Source organism: Histomonas meleagridis (genome assembly GCF_020186115.1).
Source record: "Histomonas meleagridis strain 2922-C6/04-10x chromosome Unknown contig_146, whole genome shotgun sequence".
Classification (NCBI taxonomy): Eukaryota; Parabasalia; order Tritrichomonadida; family Dientamoebidae; genus Histomonas; species Histomonas meleagridis.
Window position 1 is genome coordinate 105,765 of NW_027150775.1, and position 20,137 is coordinate 125,901.

Consider the following 20,137-nt stretch of genomic DNA (forward strand, 5'->3'; position numbering starts at 1 on the left):
TATATATTTAATAAATCCCCTTTTACATAGATAATGTTATAACATGTGATAATCAATTATATTTTTTGGCTGCTCTTAATTCTAAAGGTACCTTATCTTACATACTTTTATTAATTGATAACAATTCAATAGTAATTTTTGTAAATAATTGATACCCATGCTTGGTTTGTATATGAAGTTTAAACATATTTTCAAAAATAATATTAATAATTTTGTTCAATAATGTTTTTATTAATTATCATTTTTTTAATGATATTTGATTAACTTAACAATTTTTTGATTACCTTTTGCTAAATCACGTGCTGTTTTAAAAAATTTCAATAATTTCCAAATATTATTTTGAAATATTATATCATTTAATTGAATTTTAAATAAACATTTAATCGAAGAAAAGAATGCTGCATAATCAATTAATGAAACATTTTTATCATTAACAAAGTCACATCTTTCACTTTAAAGTGATGGTTGAATTATTTGATCAAAATCAAAATTATTTTGTGATGATATTTCTTGAAGTTTTTTATGTCATCATTTCGAATTATTTTTCCAATTTCATTTGGATTATGTCCTTCTTTAACATATTTTTTATGAAGTTCAAAATCATTATTTGAAATTTCTTTATAATTTTTTAAAAAATTAGAGCAAAATCGATCACTGGGGATATGTTTTTTGTTTTCAGTTGGAGTTTTGTAATGAGCAAAATATTTTGAAGGGATTTTTTTGGGTAATCTTTGCATCAATTAAATTTTGTCTAATCATTTGCTCAATTAGTTAAAGAGCTTCTTGAGAATAATTTTTTATGATATAATTCCGAAATATTTCAATAATATTGTATTTAGAACTAATTTTTTCCTCTTCTTTCTTTTGAATTATTTCTAAAAATTTAAAATATGTAGTACACTTATTTCTTTGTGATAAAAATGCATAATAAATTAGATTACTTATAATTGGATTAAATGAATATGGTAAATTAAAATCAAATAATTTTATTGTTTGGATAGCTGTCAAATTTATATTTTCTTCTGTTAGATTCATTATGATTTGTTCAAGCTCAGAGAATAATTCTAGTTCTATGTTTTGGGGATATATTTTTTCTTTTTTACTTGAATTTGTTTTGCGTTTTCGCATGTGATGTGCGGTTTGAGTCAGTGATATTTTAAATGTTTTTGTATGACATGTGATTTTAAATATATCACAAACGATTAATTAATTATCTTATTATCTTTTAATATTTTATATCATTTTTTATGAAAGGGCTCATTACTATTTACCCCTGAAGTAGATTGAATGCTTTTTTCAGCTTGTTGAATTTTTTGATTCCAATTTAATTTCTTTGTGTTACATGGTTCAGCAATTAATTCACTTGAAGATTTTAATAATTCATATTCTTTAGCAAATTATTTATCTATTACCCATATATTAATCATAAATAAAGTTGTTTCATTTTTATCTAACACAATATTTGTAACTAATATTAGTTACTATAACCAATTCCAATCACACTTACAATTCCACCCAATATATTTATTACGAATACACAATATATCTATATACCACATATTATTCCGACTTTACTCTTTTTGTTATAACATATATTCAATCTACTGAACAAAACCAAGTTCTTACATCGAAAGTTTTAGTTGGCATCGTCTGTGGCTTTGCCGTGTTTTTTCTTATCATTATTGGACTTGTTATTTTCATAATTCGAAACAATAAAAGGAAAAAAAACTTTTAAACACAGAAGAATATGGTTATATTGAAATCATTAAATACTTCTTGAACAAAAAGGAATTGATACTAACGCTAAAAGTATTTATTTGTTTTATTTAAAATATCTTTTGATTATTGCAAATATCAAAATAATATTTGGAAATTATTAAAATTGTTCAATACTGAACTTATTTATGCATCTACAAAAGGAAGCTTATAAATAACCAAGAGACTCCTTGAACAAGAAGGAATTGATAATAATGCTAAAAATATTATATTATTTTTTTTTAAAGTATATTTAAATAATTTAAAATTAAAAATAAAATTTGGAAATCATTTAAAATATATTTAAAACAGTATATATACTTGCAAAAGATATATATTTCAATGCAGCAAATGTTATGATTGATTTAATCAGAATATATCATCAATTTTGTTTTTCAATTCCGCATTTGTAGTTTCATTCAATATATCTATATTTTATTGGAAAAGAGGAAGATACATTTCATGTGATAAAAAAAAAATTAAATTAAAAAGATACAACTTGAATATTCTAAATAATATGTGCTATTTATTTCAATGGAAACAGCTGTTTCTCATGATATTTTTTATATTTTAGAATAATTACAAAAATATAAATTGAACAGATGTTTTTTTCTTATAATTGTTTATTAAAATATATTTCTTGTATTATTTTGAAGATCTTTTAAATGTTTTTATCTTATACATTTTATCTGATTTTGTCGTCAAAATTTTATTAATTAACAACTGTAATTTCGAAATTAACAAATATTTAATTTCGTCATCATCTTCATTAACATTTTCCTCATAAATTTTATTTATTTCATTCCAATCGTTCACAAAAGTTGGAACACCACCGCAAAAATCTTCATTTAATATTAACTTTTCCTCAATATTTTCAAACTCAATTACAAATTTTATGTCTTGATATTTATTTGGCTTTATCAAATCTAATGTTGTAATTAGTTCAGCTGATTTTAACTTGTCAGAAACGATAACAAAATTTGAATTAGTCAAAACGAATTCAAAAACTTCGAAGTAATTAACGTTCTCAGCCGCTTCATTGAAATTTGATGTGTCAGAAGGCGAAATTTCGAAATTTAAAATATCGAAATTCTCAATGAAATAAATCATTTGTTTGAATCCGAATATTTTTGATATTTGTTTAGGAAGTAAAAATATATTTGTTATCCATTGAGTTAATGACTTATTATCATTCCATACACTACTTAAACGGTTTAATATTTGTTGTAATTCTAATATTATTTTGGATATATTTTCATTGTTTGTTAACGATTTAGGGAAAACAGGTGCTTGCTTGAGTTCCACAACGGATTTAAATTGCTTTTTAATTGTTGGTATAAATGTGGAAAAAAAGGGCTTTTGCCAAATCATTAAATCAAAAATTAAATCTATAAAAGTATTATAAAGAGATAAAACATTAGTAATGTTGTGAAAAATATTACTAGCATCGAAAAAGAATAAAAATGTCTTCTTCCATTCATCATTTGATATTAAGTCAATGATTAATTCATTTAGAAATACTTTGAAAAAAGTGGACTTACCAGACTGCCTTGGACCCGTTATGGCAATGTTAAAGCGATAAGATGAGCCGGATACGTTAATAAATCTATGGTCGATAATCATACATCGAGAAAGACCAATCATTTCATCATTACCAAAAATTTCGTTATTGGTCTCGAGTTGAGAGTTTGAAAGTGATTTTTGAGCACTTTGATACCAATAAACATATTGTTGTTGCTCATGAGATGGATATTTTTGGAGATTATTTTCTGATGAAATATCAATATCTTTTGTATGAATTAAATCGTTCAAAATGTGTTGTAATGTATTACCTTCGTCAGATACGATGGAATCTTCTTCATTTGAATTGGTATCATTTTGATCAGTTTTTTCAATATTGTTGATAAAGCGCTTCCTGATCTCCTCGGCACTTGGTGATTCGCGTTCGTCATTTGATTGACTTTGAACTATTTGGTCAGATAAATTTTTATTGATTTGAATTTCCTTATTGCTGTCATTTTCAGACGAGCTTGTAGCCATTTCTTCTGCTTCATTATCGTCGCTCGTTGTGAACTCATTTGAGTTATCATTTCCAAAAACATTTTTATCAATATTTGATCTCCTCTTGCTTTTCTTAGGTGGTGAATTTCGCCCATTCATTTCCTTTTCGTTATCACTGTCTTGACTGAAATCGCTTGAATCATTAAATTGATCTTTATTACTTTTCTGTTTATTGTAGGGTATAATTATTAACTTCTTTTTGCCTTGCTTGTTGTTTGATTTACTACTATTTGTTAATACTTTACCTTTACTAGTTGGTGTAGATTTTTTACTTTTGTTCGGAGTATGTTGTCCTTTCATAGAACTACATGAAACAAATTCTTCATTTTCACTTAAAGAAGATGTATAGCTATTGTCATCATCACTATTTACGTCAATAATTTTAGATGTTTTAACGTTTTGTTCAACTCCAAAAAGTTTTGTAAATGAACTTTCGGATTTAATGAGGTTGTTCCACTTATTTTCGAAATTATTTCCTTCTGTTTTAATTTTGATTTTCTCAACCTTTTTTCCTTGTGTTGAAGTATATACAATACATCCTGGGTATAATCCTTCTATACTTGCTATTTCTTCTCCCTTTTCATTATATAATGTCTTGATTTCTCTTGAATTGTTTCCCAAATTTGAATTTGCAATTGAAATTAAATCACGAATAGATTTAGGGAACCTTACCTTCTTTATTTGATTTTTCCTATTGTTTTTTGTTTGTAAATATATATAAGGGCTGCTGATTGTTCCAGCTCGTTTTTCAGCATTCATGAATAATAAACGGGCGAATTTAAAATTAACGTACAATACAAAAAGTGTTCGATATTGAAGTATTAAAACCGTTATGTAAAAAATAATTTAACAAATAATATTCAATCTTTAATTAGAAATGATCAAGTAACCAACTTTGGAGCGTTTTCCAATGTAATCCTATTAGATTTTCGTAAATTATTGGAACTGCATGATCAGGATTTGAAATTTTTCTTTCCCCTTTTTCATTAAATTTGTTTCATCATCAAATGTAAATTTTCCTTGTTTTTCACACGGGTAAATTTCCATTGATGGACAAATACAGTACTAAGAATATCCATTTGCTCATTTACAAGAGAAAGAAGTTTTGCAATAGCATTAGCTAATGCATGAAATTTCATATATTCAGGTTGGTAACATGAAGAATCCATATTTCTTACTACTAAATAATCATTGAAAGTGTTGATGCTGACTGGTCCAAATTTCGACGAATTGAAACGAACATTTGAGAGAGTGCTAAATTAGTAATGTACTTGGAGCTAAACACTTTTCAGATGGGGTCTTGTTACATTGCAATAGAACTAATTGCAACTTTTTGACGGCTATTGTTCATTTCATAACCAAAACATCAGAGGATTATAAAATGAAAGAACGGAATATTTTCAAAAATTAAAATGTTTAATGCGTTGGAAAGAAAAAATTATAAGTTTATGTATGAAATCAAAATATTTTACATATTTCCTTTTTTTGCATCTTTTTATGATTTGACTCATTATTGCCTTCTTTATCCTCGTTAATCATTCTTATGAGCGCTGTAAATGATTCTTTGATATTGATGTTATTTTTTGCAGACGTCTCAAAAAATGGGATGTCATATTTATAAGCAAGCTGTTTCCCCTCGAATTGATTCACTTTGCGCGATTTTTCAAGGTCGCATTTATTTCCACAAATAACAATTGGAACTTTACTTTTTTGTTTTTTTTTTTTTTTTTGATAATTCGATGAATAAAAGAATCTACTAAATCAAATGACGAGAAATCATCAATTGCATATACGATTACAAAGCCATCCTCTTTTTTGATATAATTGTCAAAAAACGGATCTAAATCATCATCACCTGCAGTATCAAGAATATCAAGACGAACATTTTGATCACCAATTGCAAGTGTACATTTATAAATATCTTGAATTGTTGGATCATAATCACTCCAAAAGAAACCATTGGCAAGTTGCATTGTTATTGCAGATTTACCAGAACCACCCATCCCCCATACCATAACAGGGTAGCTAGTATCTGAAGTGTCAAATTCATATTGTGATATCATTCGAACATAATGAAGTGAAGGTGTAACAAAATGCGAACTTAGATAGTTATATTTCACTTAACATTTCGTTAGTCACTTTTTTGAACGGAAACATGTTTATCAAAAAGTGACATTTTTAATCTATTCTGATATTTATGAAATAAAAAGGCAAATCCTATTGAAGAAGAATTAAACCATTATTAAAATGTTAATGACTTTAAAGGCTTTTCCTGTAAATTACTCTTTTTTAAATGAAATAATTTGCATGTATTGAAATATATAATTTCAAGACTTAAAAGTTTTATTGGAAATTATGCAAATGATTATAAGTCACAAATAATATTGAATTAATTTCCAAATTCATTGACTTAAAAATGAAGCTTTATATAGAATTCATGTTGAACATCGACAAATACATTTAAATTTTATTAAAATATATTTTTAAGTGTTTTGATAATATATGTTTGGTATTGCTTGATTATCCTTTTCATTTGCCTCTGCACGAAGGCTATTATCATTTGCCGCATTTTTTATGCAATTTATTTGAACAAATTCTGCATGCACAAGATATACCAAATCCAATATCGCATGATAGCCACAGAACATAAACAAGAAATACGCATATTTTATCCATTTCTGATTAAGGATTCTAAATATTACATCATTCCGTTGTATCAAAACCATTGGCTCAGTGTATGAAAGGACTTTAGTTTTGATGATATAATCTTTCGAACTTGTCGTTGGATAACGTTCGTGAAATTCAATGTCAATTCCGCAATCAATTTGATGCTTAATTGTAAAATACGCGAAAATTGACGTGTTCGTTGGAAGAGCAATGCTTGGGCCTTCTTCTTGCCATGATGTATATTGGATATCGCAAACTTTATTTCGGTATTTATCTGAATCGAGCATAGTATACGTGGGATTGGGAACTTGATATGCCGAAAAAATTGGAGGAGAAGTACGGGCATTTGTAACATAATATTGAAACTCTTCGAAAGTTACAATTTTTGGATGAAATGTTAGGAATGTCATTAAATCACTTGGTTGATCGATATTTGACCGATCAGATTTAGTAGAGATTGCGGTAAGAAAAAGACAAAAAGCTAGGCAAATCGCAAAGGCAATAAATATTTCATAAATTTCATCTAATGTCAAATAACAAATGAAACTAGTAACAAAATAGGAAAACGCCATAGACTGTACGACAGAAAGAAGAACTGGGTAAAAAAGTTCTGGATTTTTTTTTATGATTGATTTCCTATGATAGTAAAAATAAAACCAACTTAATATATTTGGAATCATAGAAATGCCCATAATAATACAAGCCATCCCGAATTTTGAATTGTAACAACTTGGCGCGAATTGTGATGAATAACATTTTGAATAATTTGATATTATTGATCCATTTCCAAATTTTTCGATTTGAAAAAGACAAAGACCTCCACACGTAACATTGCCACATAGAACTTTATTATCCCCGTTGTTGAGAGGAGGGGAATTCATTTTGTTGTGCGATTTTTAACGTATTCTAAAATTTCTTGAAATGAAAAAAATTCCACGTGCTGATTTCCATAGGAAAAATGGGCTATCATGGCCTTGGCAACCACTACAAGTTTTTGCGTGGATATTAACTGCTTTGATATGTTGTGCTTTTTTCGGATTTCAATTTCCAATATTATCACGATCAATCTCAATTTTTTGGAGTTGTATTTTTTCATTTTGCTATGTAGCTGGCATATTTCTTTTTGTTATTGCTACACTTTCAGAAAATCCACTTCCACCAATTATATCACAAGACCAATCAAATTTCTGTAAATATTGTAATGAAAGAGTTATATCTACAGCAAAACACTGTAGAGAATGTAACAAATGCCGTGATGGTTTTGATCATCATTGCAAATATATAAATAATTGTGTTACCAAATCCAACTATAAGAGCTTTTTTTATGGCTGCCTTTTCCTTGAATCATCCGATATCGTTGCTGTTTCACATTTATTTTTTTCATTACATGAATTTTTAAAGAACAAATCAGATGTTTTAAATCGACTTTCTATTTTTTATAAACTTAACACAACAGAAATCACATTTTGGGTATTGTTTGGTATCTCATTAGTAATCTACTTAGGATTTTTAATCCCTGTAATGGTATTGATTGGTTATCATGCGTACTTCCAGAAGAGGTCAATAACAACTTATGATTACATTTTGAAAAATTTCTCAAAAGCGCCGCAAAATATTCAAAGCTTTTGCTGTACTGGATGTCGAAATGTTAGGGTTTCATCGTTTTAATTTAATATGTTTGTATAAAATTTTCATTACTTTTTTGGCTTAAAAAAATCAAATTTTTTTTTATGAAGAAAGTGTGTAAACTTTTTATTAAAGAAGAAGGAAGGGGATAATACAACCTTGGCGAAAAAGTACTTAGTGAAGTATTGAAACGAACTCTCTTCAAAGATAGAAAATCTCGTATAGAATGAGAGAAGTGGTATTCAGATACTTCTAAATTCGTACAAAGTATCTATATTGAAGTTATATTCATCGAGTTTACTAAATTAAAAATAAATCAAATTCATTCATTGTTTAAAAGGAATTACATGATTAGGCATTTTGGAATAGGGTGGCCCAACGAGTAAAGTACAGAAATAAGAATTTCATAATTATGAAAATATTTGTCACTGGTTGCCTCCACGGGAATTGGGACTTACTTTTTGACACAGTAAATGAAGTAATTTCTCAAGGGACAAAAATAGATTTAATAATTGTAACAGGTGACGCAGAAACTCTAAGATCTGAAGAAGATTTAAAGTCTTTTGCTGCTCCTCCAAAATACCAAAAACTCGGCACATTTTATAAACTTTACAATGGCGAAAAGAAATTACCAGCGTTAACAATTGTTGTTGGTGGAAATCATGAATCATCTGATTTTCTCCATGTTCTTCCTTTTGGTGGTTGGTTAGCAGAAAACGTTTTTTACACTGGCCGTGCTAATTCGCTTCGACTTGGTGATCTAACAATCACTGCCATTAGTGGTCTTTATAAGCCAGAACAATATTTCCGTCCAGTTGATGAACAATACCCCATTCGTAGTGTATCTGATTTGCATACTGCTTATCACATCCGTGCATTTTCTGATTTCCAAATTCTTGGCTTATCATCGACCGATATTATGATATCTCATGAATGGCCATCCACGATTCCATCCAAATATGGCGGTGAATATCTACAGCGCCGTCGCCGAGATCTTATCAAATGTGATCAAGAAGGAAATTTCGGATTACCGAAAGGAATTGAAATGATAAACAAACTTAAGCCATCATCATGGTTTGCTGCACACCATCACATAACATTCCAAGCAAATATCGGCGATACATCTTTCCACGCAATCCCTAAGCCTACGAGGCCCGATTGGTATCTTATTGCAGATTTTGATGGGGATCTGGGACCGTTAAAGTACAGAGGCGAATGGTTATCTATTTTGAAGGCAACAACAGAAGAAATGGCTAACCCAAAGGTGCTTGACGGAATAGATTGGCAACAGAAATGGGAACAAATGAAACCGGAGCTCGAAAAAATAGAAGACACAGATGTGCGACCGTTTGAGCTGAACCCGTTTATGTACACAGCAGACTTTTGCTCAACTTTTGGAGTGTATTGTCCAAATGAAGAAGTAAGAGATTTCATGGTAAAAAATAATATCCCGTTTCAGTAATGGGATATAGAAAAAAATATTTGTTTGGTTTTGCAAAATTAGTATCCAATAAAAGTGAAATAGATTCCATCATCTTCCAATCTCATTATATTATTACAATTTATAGAAAACATAATTCACTTTATTTTTTCTATGTGTAAATGATATATATAAAAAAAAAATGGTGTGTTAACTTATTGTTACTTTCGAATTTCTTTTTTGTTCAAGAAGCAAATATATTTTATTGTTTTATTTCTTTTTCCTACACAAGGAACCATTTTACAAAAAGTAAAAATTTGAGGCCTGGAAATGTACTTATTGTTGATTCTGTTTCAATCATTTTATGTTGTGTATTAAATAATACTAATGTTGATATCACTTCCTTTCTTAAGAAGTTATCGAAATATTACTGCACTTCATATCGAGATTCCCAAATAAGTGCTTCATAAATAATTTACATGATTTCCAAATATATTGCAAAGAATCAAAATCAACTCGAAGAACAAATGTTTGCAAAAAACAAAATTCGGTATAATAATACAAACATGAAAATCATCAAAATCACTATATACATTATACATTTTACCGATTAATAAATATAAGCATAAAGCAAAATTTAAAACCATAAATACCATCAATTTAGAAAGTGTACCACACAAAAATTGTTGAAAATAACATAACAAAGATGCTTGGATTATATTTTAATCATAGCATTTGATTTCATTGATTTTTATTTCTCCATTTGTTCTGAAGGTATTTCTTCCTTATTAATAATTTCATCTGTTGCACCATCGTTTTTAAAACGAAATTGTTCATTTTCCATTTAAAAAAATTTACATTTTAACTTTATCTTCCTATTTTTATCTCTCTTGAAAGTTCCAATTCGAAATCTCTTTATTTTCTCAATGATTTTCTTTAAAAATTTTTTATTGTTTGCTTCAACTTTTATTTTCACAATTAATATCAAAATCATTTAAACAATTTTATTTATCTAATATTCGATAGGTTCTATTCTTATTGGGTAATCAATATCAGCTACTGGTTCCTCCAATTCCACTTCTTTCACGGGCTTAAACTCCTCGTTTAGCTCTAGCACGCGCAAGTCTTCTTCCTTTCCGAACCATTTTCTATTTTTCGCGACTTCCAGCACGTTCTCTATCGTGAAGTCGTCTGGCACAGTGTATTTCAATTTCTTCTCATCTCTAATTTGGATGAGTAAAGTTGTAGTGTTAATTAAGCACGACTCATTTAATGATTGGAATATCCTTAATTTCAAATCTTTAATTTCGTTGTTTAACAAATCTTTCATTATCATATTATCATCTGCTTCTAATTGTTCGGTAGAATTCTTTTTATAGAATATAATCGAATCACGAAACATACAAAGATTAAAATAACAAAACTCAGAAAAAACAAATTTCTTAAACTCAATATATGTTGTCGTTTCTGGAAATGTAAAGTGTAATGTTCGTTGTTCATATGTAACATTAACATTTAAACTATTCTTCTTAAGATGAAAATATTCATTAATACTTTTTGGAAAGCGATATGGATAATTATCTAACATATCATAGGTGTTTTCAAATTTAGGTGGTAAAAAACTTTTTGGTGTCATATTATTAATTTGTTGGAATTCTTTATCCGGGCCGTCACTTTTCACTTTTTCAGCGAATATTAATCCGCCACTGTTAACGATCTCCGTGATTTTAAGTTTTAAATTTTTAATTTCAATAAATTTATTTTGTTTAATAATATAAAATTTATAATTTATATTAAAGTATTCATTTAATAAATTTCTAAAAATATCATTTTTTCTAATTGGCACCAAATATTTTAATTCTAATGGTGGATAACTTTCATTATTATAAGAAAAAATAAAAACCAAAAAATTATTTTCATTAATTTCATCCAAAATATTATCATTTAACACAATCAAAAATGTTTTATCCACAAATTGGACAATATTTTTAGTATCCAAAGAGTCCGGTACTTTTGATATAATTTTATTATTAATAGTATCATAAATATATAAATTTATTTCATTAGTATCAACTTTATAATAATGTGAAGCTACTTCATAAATGTTATGAACATTTCCGTTCATTTTCACATTTAATTTTATTTTGTTTTCATCGAAGTTTATGTTCCCATATTGAGCTTCATGATTAATACTATCAAGTGTTATGAATGAGAATTGGAAATATTCATTGTTTTGTATTTGTTTATCAATGTAATAAATGTATTTGTTGTTATAATTTATGAATTTGTTTGGTATTGTTCCATCTTCAAATAACTTCTTAAGTTTAAGTGTTTTCGCATAAATTAATAAAACAATTCTTTGTAAGTTAATCTCCTTCTTGTGGATCTTCTTAATGATATTCGAATCAAATAAATGCCATTGTTTCTTGATGCTAAAATATAAAACATAATTGTCATCATCAATAATAGAAATAATACCAATTAATGTATAATCATCCCCTTTGTTATTGACTTTAAAGTATTCGCTGGTGTTAAAACTGGATGGAAATGATCCCGTAAATGTTTCTTGATCATCATTTGAATGATACTGAAATCGTAAAATATCAGGTGAATTATATATCCTATATTTTTGGTCAACGTCCGGCTCTTCAGTTTTGATCTCGACAACATCACTGGCGTCGCTTGTTGGAGGATCAAATGGATTTAATGAATTTGTAATTGGTATTGAAAATGATAGATCTGGCTGATCTTCGGTTGGAGGCTTGAAGAGGACAGTTAGAAGAGATTCTAATTGACTATTTTGAACTAAAAGCTCATCAGGAAATAAATATTGATTAAATTCTTCAATTGGATGTTCTTCAGAATAGTCGCCTTTGGACCAGTGAAATGATTTTGTAAGATATTTGGTGGTATGTAAAACTTCGTTGTGAAATTCCATTAAAGTAAATAATTTTTGTAATTGTACAAAAGAATTCGATTCTTCTGATGTGGCTTCTGTATTAAATATGGTGTATCTAATCTTTTTTATTAGATAAAGTGAAAAAATTAAACAATTTAAACTTGTTGTTGCACCCCTTTTAGTTAAACCAGGATATGGTATACGCTTAGGGACCCTGATCGTATAATGAAAATCTTCATCATCGGTTTGTGTTTGTTGATCTTCTTCTTCTTCCTGAATCATCCAAATGACAAAAATATATTTTCACAATTTCATAGGAAATTAAATAAAAATTATTTGACGAATCAGTTGAAAATTAATTATACACAGCAAGGGTGGCCCCTAATAATAAAAAATACATTAATTTTTTGCACTTAATTTTTGTTGGAGTAATATGACATTGAATATATTCCCAACGGTTAAAAGTGGATAATTTTTAATGACCGATGGATAAATATTAATGTAATTTGGCAAAAAACGTTTAAAAAACGTTAAAAAGTAGACTATTTTTAGCATCCAATGGTCAATTTTTTGTGGCCGGCACTGTACAATATTTTTACATCCAAATTTTTGATAATAAAAAATGAACTTAATTCTGTTTTATTAAATTCTTATCAGAACTTAACTAATAAGTCTTTAAATAAAAACATTTTCTTTGAAATCTTTTGCAAATGGATCCTCTTCGATATTTGATATGTTGGAGAAATTACTTAGAGCGACTTCTTTACTCTCTTTTTCATGTTCTTCTACTATACTCTGTACGGTACTTCGTTTCTTACTACGAATTCGAACAAGTACAATAACAAGTATTACAATGATTATTATTACCACAGCGCAAACGCATACAATTATTATGATAAGAGTGTTTTTATTTGGATCAACATTAATATCTGTATTTTGTTGTAAAATTGTGAAAAATCCTGAATAATATGAAAAATATGAAGTATATGCAATAACTGTATATTGGTAAAAAATAAATATAGTTTCAGTATATGAAGATTTACTTGGTGTAATTGTATGAGTATAAAGAGATTCTGTTATAATTGTTTGTGTAATTGTATGTGTATAAATGATTGTTTGTACATATGTAGCGCCTGGTTGTAGTGAAGCAGTAAATACATTGGATCGTGTAAATGTCTTCGAATATATTGTATTTGATTGAGTATATGAGTTTGATTGTGTGTATGTGGATGTCATCCAAAGATATTGGTTACACTCACTAGTTGGTGTGCCTTTAGATACATTAAGAGTGCCAAATGTTGAGTTTTGGTACAGATTTGATGTCATGACATAGGAAGTTCCTATGTTATCAAAAGCACCATCAATCACAGAAATAGAATTATAACCTTTAAAATATATACATGTGAGAGATTCACATAATTGAAATGAATCCCTTCCAATTGTTTGTAAATTTTCTCCAAAAATAACTGTTTCTAAACTTGAACAATAACTAAATGCGTAACTTTCAATCGAAGTTACCAAATCAGGAATATTGACATTTACTAAATTAGTACATTGGTAAAATGAAAAAGATTCAATAGATATTGTATTTTCAGAAATTTTAACATTTTTTAATGAACTGCAATAATAAAATGCATATTCTCCAATATTTGTAACTGAATTTGGCATATCAAATGTTTCATTAGAAATTCCCAATGGATAACAAATAATTGATGAATAAGTTTTGTCATAAAGAATTCCATTACTTTCAGAATAATAATTGTTTTCTTCAGACACTATGAAAAATTGAAGATTTGAACATTGCGTAAATGCACTTGGATCAATTGAACTAACAGATTTTGAAATTGTAATATTTTTTAATGATTCACATAATTGAAATGAATCCCTTCCAATTGTTTGTAAATTTTCTCCAAAAATAACTGTTTCTAAACTTGAACAATAACTAAATGCGTAACTTTCAATCGAAGTTACCAAATCAGGAATATTGACATTTACTAAATTAGTACATTGGTAAAATGAAAAAGATTCAATAGATATTGTATTTTCAGAAATTTTAACATTTTTTAATGAACTGCAATAATAAAATGCATATTCTCCAATATTTGTAACTGAATTTGGCATATCAAATGTTTCATTAGAAATTCCCAATGGATAACAAATAATTGATGAATAAGTTTTTGTCATAAAGAATTCCATTACTTTCAGAATAATAATTGTTTTCTTCAGACACTATGAAAAATTGAAGATTTGAACATTGCGTAAATGCACTTGGATCAATTGAACTAACAGATTTTGAAATTGTAATATTTTTTAATGATTCACATAATTGAAATGAATCCCTTCCAATTGTTTGTAAATTTTCTCCAAAAATAACTGTTTCTAAACTTGAACAATAACTAAATGCGTAACTTTCAATCGAAGTTACCAAATCAGGAATATTGACATTTACTAAATTAGTACATTGGTAAAATGAAAAAGATTCAATAGATGTTACTGAGTTACCGATTTCTACTGTTAACAGCTTCCATTGTTTAAAAGCATTCTCTATGATTTCTTTTACACTATCACCAATTATAACATGTATCTCCTGTTCTTTATATAATTCTATATTATTGAATTCAGTAGAATCAGATATGGTCAGAGTTTGTGTTGTTTCATCAAATGCTTCAAATGAATACGCGAAAAATAACTTAAATAAAAGAGGAGTAATAACAATTTGTTTTTTAGAAATAAGTTGAAAAATTGAATTAGATGAACAATGTCTTATTAGATAGAAAAACAAAACAGATATAAAAATATGTAAAATTGCTAATGAAATATTTTTGGTATCGAAAAAAAAGCTTTCATTAATATGATATTGTTGACATAAATCATTTAAAGAAAATTTTGAATCATAAGTAGAACTTATATTATTCTCTGACAAAGAAATAGAGCGTCTTGAAAATGTGTAATATTGATAATCATGTTGTTTGGCAAAGAAGTGATTCATATCATAAGATGAATCACAGCTAAAGCAATTGAAATTAGAAAATGTTAAACACTTTATTCCACCTGGAATTTGCATCTGATATATATATGTTTTGATTTGTGAATAATTGGTATCAGATTTGAATATACTTCTTCGATAAAAAGAATTCTTTTCTAATATTGGCTCATGAGTACAATCTGCCATATTATGTAATTGATTTATGCATATTATAAGTAACATATATCTAAGATGCATGGCTTTCCGGGCAATTTTTGTACGAAAATAACGGTTTTATTTTGTGGGAACGTTGTTGTAGTGCTTTTTAAAAGTGTGTTTGGTCATGATATATTCAAAAAGTGGTGGTTAGTGTTAAGTGCGAGGTTAAACTGTAAAAACTGGACAATTTTGTAAGAGCCGATAATTTTTTTTATTTCAAATTTTCTATACATCACTTGATCTTTTACTGTAAAAATTGGAATGATAATTTTTTAATTAGTGGAATTATTTAACATAAAAAACATACACAAATAAGTTACCAGTAATAACTGTAATAGCAGCAAACATTTTTTTTCTTTATTCAAATCTATATATTAAATTTGTGTACTATTTCTATTTCTTCTTGTTGTCGTTGGTCTGTTTCTTCTTCTCGAAGGCATTGGGAACAAACCCAAAAACCCGAACGCCACATACAAAATCACACCCAACACACATCCCACAATTGTCAAAGGCACAGCTAAAGTTGATAAAAATCTTTCTGCTTGTGAACCGAATAATTCGTCGATCGTATTTTTCTTTTGTACTTTTTGTATTTCTTTGTTATTTTTATATCCCATTTCTTTCGGCAAATAAAACATTACATATGTCATACAACTTGTTGCCCAAAATATGTTATCTTTCTCGATGACGCGCGACTCATTTATTTCTTGATTCTTGCCGCCCGTGAAACAACAATTACTTATCGATATCCGATTCGCGCTATTGTCCATATGAATCGTATAAAAATTTGTGTTTTCGCGTCGGAAAATAGAACAATACGAAATGGAACAGTTCTTTTGGGGATTATCAGCATGCAGAGACACGCCAATGTCATTTACTTTCATTTGCGATGCCAAAAGAACAAAAACAGAAAATTTAATAGTGAAAAAACAGTCTGTGAAATGAAGACCACCGCATCCGTTGTTCGAAAAACATTGATCTACAACTGTGTAACGAATATTAATGTTGCCTGTGGCAATGTCAGCGCATCCGTCTTTGTTTAAGGCGACACTTCCTGAGATATTGTTGTATAAGATGGAAACATCATCATTTGTATGAAGTGCCATACAGCCACCTTTGCCATGTGGTTCAATGCCTATAACACTGCACATGAAAATGGTGGTGTATAACATGGAAAAGCGATTTGAGTTCTTGGAATATATGCCGCCGCCATAATTAACTGAAAGACAATAAATAAATGTACATGACTCAATGTCAGCATCAGAAAGACAGTAAACAGCTCCGCCTGTAGTAGAATGACATTTATCGAAATAACAATGTCGTAAAATTATTTTGGTAATACAATAAATGGCACCGCCTTCACCAAAGGTACATTTGCAGTTGATGAATTCGGAATTGTAACAACAAAGAATTTTGTCAAACACAGAAATGTGTTCATTTGATATTTTGGTCGAATCAACCATCATGGAATCAATATGGATGGCAGAATCTAGAAATGAACTAAATAAAGATTTCTCAACATTCAGCTTTTGAGGAATTGAGGAATAAAAAAATGGTTTCATGAAATTTGATAATTGGGATGAACTGATTTTGAACTGACTGTGTTGAAGTGCATTAGAAGATGATATGAAAGGAGAATTATATAGACCTCTTAAATAAAGGGATAAAATCGTGATATTCATGAGGATGGATCAATAACGGTCTCAAATTGAATCTGATTTTTTTCTGAACTTTATACATCGTAATTAAATAGGAAAAGATCGTCCAAAACTTTCTGTCTAAAATTGATGTTTTTGTTCAATTTGATCTTTTTTAATAAGACTTTTTAATTAACATGATATACATGTTTTAATATTTACTTTATTTGCAGAGTATAGCTCGATAAAAAAGACCACTTCCTTTCCATAAAAAACTTCACGTATTTATTAGAAAAAGGCGCTAATGTAATAAATGCAGGTAAATATTCAGTTGCAGGTGGAAATAAAAAATTATTCAACTTCGCGTACAAAACCATTCATCTATGAAAGGGTCATATGAATCTGCAATTAAATTTATAGTTCATAAATGGAATTTTAATAAATCATATAAGAAAATATGTCAAAAAAACAATTGTAATATTCTCTTCTTCTTTCTTATTTCAACAAAAATAATTTGGATTTTTCTTTATATACATTAAAATATATTACAGTCTAAACTAAAAATAAAGCATAAAACATCATTATTGTTTTCATCATTATAAATTTATATTTTTTATTATTTTTGATTTCATTACATGAAAAAATTATAAAACATCATACATAAATTATATTTTCATTTAATTACATATTTCTGATAAATTTTTCTTCTGCAAAAGGATATTCTTCAACATATGAAATATACATTTCTTTTATGTTTATTGTTTCATTTTAATTAATTTCTTCTTTTTTACGTGGAATATGTTTTCATAATATATAATAAGTAATGTAATCATAATGGCAATAATCGTTATTTTATTATCAGTAAAAAACATTGTGAAATAACCTAAACCTCCAAATTTCATGCTTTTATAGCTTTACTTCAAGAACAAAAATCATCTCGAAAAAAAGAGTTCACAATATTTTTCAACAAACAGTTTAAGTTAACAATAAAAATCATTTGTTTTTAGTTAATCATTAATAAATAAAAAGAAATTCAAAAATAGCATTACAAATAAAAACAACAAAATGATTTATTATACTTCTATTTTTAATTTTCTTTCTTTTTGTAACAATGTTTTAATATTTCACTTATTTTTGTACACAGCACATTATTAATTCTCTTATAAATCTTTTCTGCGTTTTCTTCAATCATTTCGCCAATGTTAACAATGTGATCATTACTTGTTTTTGCAGATTTCTTTTTGTTGTATTTCTCATGAACACAACCTGATACTGATAATGAATTCGAATAATGTGTTTCTGTATTAATTGTTATTAGTGAAGAAGAAGTTGCATCATAATGAAATAAATCATTTTTTTCTTTGGTCACATTAATGATATCACTACTATCTATTGTGCCATTGAACTCTACAGAATCTTTTAAAAGAGTATTCGATTCATTATGAATAAAAATTCCAAATCCAAATGAATCATTTGAATCATCAATATTCCAACAATAGACTGAACATATACCATTGCCATAATATTTTTTCATATACGTCTGGAATACTGAATTAGCTTTAATTTCCATTTCACGTAAGTTTCCTGTTGGGAAAAAATCACTGTTAATTAATGGAAAATAACAATTTGAATAAGGTGATCGATATGAATCGCAATCGCGATTGAAGTCACACTTTATAAATTGTTTATGACAGATATTATCATATTCAAATGAAAATGGAACGTCGACAATTGAAAGAATCTCTGTAGAAATATCATTATTCATAGATAAGATGTTGTACATCCTTTCTTGAATTTTATCTATCGGAACATGATTAAGCAAATCAATTGCTGCATTTATTTTTTCATTCATCTATCATAAAAGTGACAGGGAAATAAAGTTTACAAAGCGTTTTATATTTGAATATTTTTATGAATTGACAACAAAATTTCAAAGAAAACCCTTTGACTTCTCAGATGAGCTCTGATAAATCATGTCACTTACAGGAATATTTAAATGCATTCAAAACAAGAATTAATGACAAAAAAGCAAGTAAAGATGAGGTAATTTATGCAATGAATGAAACACAAAAATTTTTAATTCCAAAATTTCAAGAAATTTATGTTCCTTATTTAAGTCAAATATTGGATTCTCTGTTAATATTGTGTGATGATAATGATGTTTCCATAAGGCATTCAGCGGCCATTATAATTGAAAGCTCAGTTACAATTATTCTTCCTTATCAAAAATCATTAATTCTCACATTTATTTCAAAAAAATCAACAGAAGAATTAATGCCTCATGCATCTGTAATCATGATCAAATTAGAATTGAAAGTTACTTTATTTCTTACACAAAAAACAGCTATCCAATTATTCGAAGAATCATCCACTCTTTTTTACAACTGCGCTATGTCCTCATCTGAGATTGTTTCTGAAGGTTTTAACAAACTTGCAAAAAAAGTTCGGAAATTTTTCAATGATCCAGAAAAACGAAAAACACTTATCAAACATCTTGCAGTACCAAAACAATCCACGTTGTCTACAACATGGTCTGTTGAAACAGCGTCAATCTTTGCTTATCCTGATTTAGTTGAAGAATGTAAATCGTTATTCCCTAATCAACTTCAATTCCTATCGTTTCTCCCATCATATGACATTTCAGATAGCTCTCTTTCTGGGTGTTCGTTAACAGATTTAATTCCATTTGTTGAAAAACAACCAGAAAAATTTATTGATAAAATTGGTAGTCCACCAAATGAGCCATCAAAGCTTTCTGCCTATTTTTCTTGTTTAAAGTTCATCATTCCCTATGATTTCAAACCAGAATTTTCTGATGATTTTCTTATGTCCACCAAATTTTCAAATGATTATACCATTTATTCATTACAACTTGAATGCTTTGCTTT

At 27.9% G+C, this 20,137-nt stretch overlaps 3 protein-coding genes across 3 annotated transcripts; 1 reads left to right on the plus strand and 2 right to left on the minus strand.

The window, feature by feature from the left end:
• Positions 1 to 5,462: 5,462 nt before the first annotated feature.
• On the minus strand, positions 5,463 to 5,879 carry GO595_001577 (Ras GTPase; the record flags this gene model as incomplete). Its single annotated transcript, XM_067914390.1, has 1 exon — positions 5,463 to 5,879. The coding sequence occupies one exon, from the start codon at positions 5,877 to 5,879 to the stop codon at positions 5,463 to 5,465; it is 417 nt and encodes a 138-aa protein (XP_067778153.1).
• A 2,642-nt stretch (positions 5,880 to 8,521) lies between these two features.
• GO595_001578 (Lariat debranching enzyme) lies at positions 8,522 to 9,571 on the plus strand (the record flags this gene model as incomplete). The annotated part of the gene is made up of 1 exon (XM_067914392.1): positions 8,522 to 9,571. One exon carries the CDS (start codon positions 8,522 to 8,524, stop codon positions 9,569 to 9,571), a length of 1,050 nt encoding a protein of 349 aa, XP_067778154.1.
• A 970-nt stretch (positions 9,572 to 10,541) lies between these two features.
• On the minus strand, positions 10,542 to 10,931 carry GO595_001579 (uncharacterized protein; the record flags this gene model as incomplete). Its single annotated transcript, XM_067914393.1, has 1 exon — positions 10,542 to 10,931. The coding sequence occupies one exon, from the start codon at positions 10,929 to 10,931 to the stop codon at positions 10,542 to 10,544; it is 390 nt and encodes a 129-aa protein (XP_067778155.1).
• Positions 10,932 to 20,137: the final 9,206 nt, after the last annotated feature.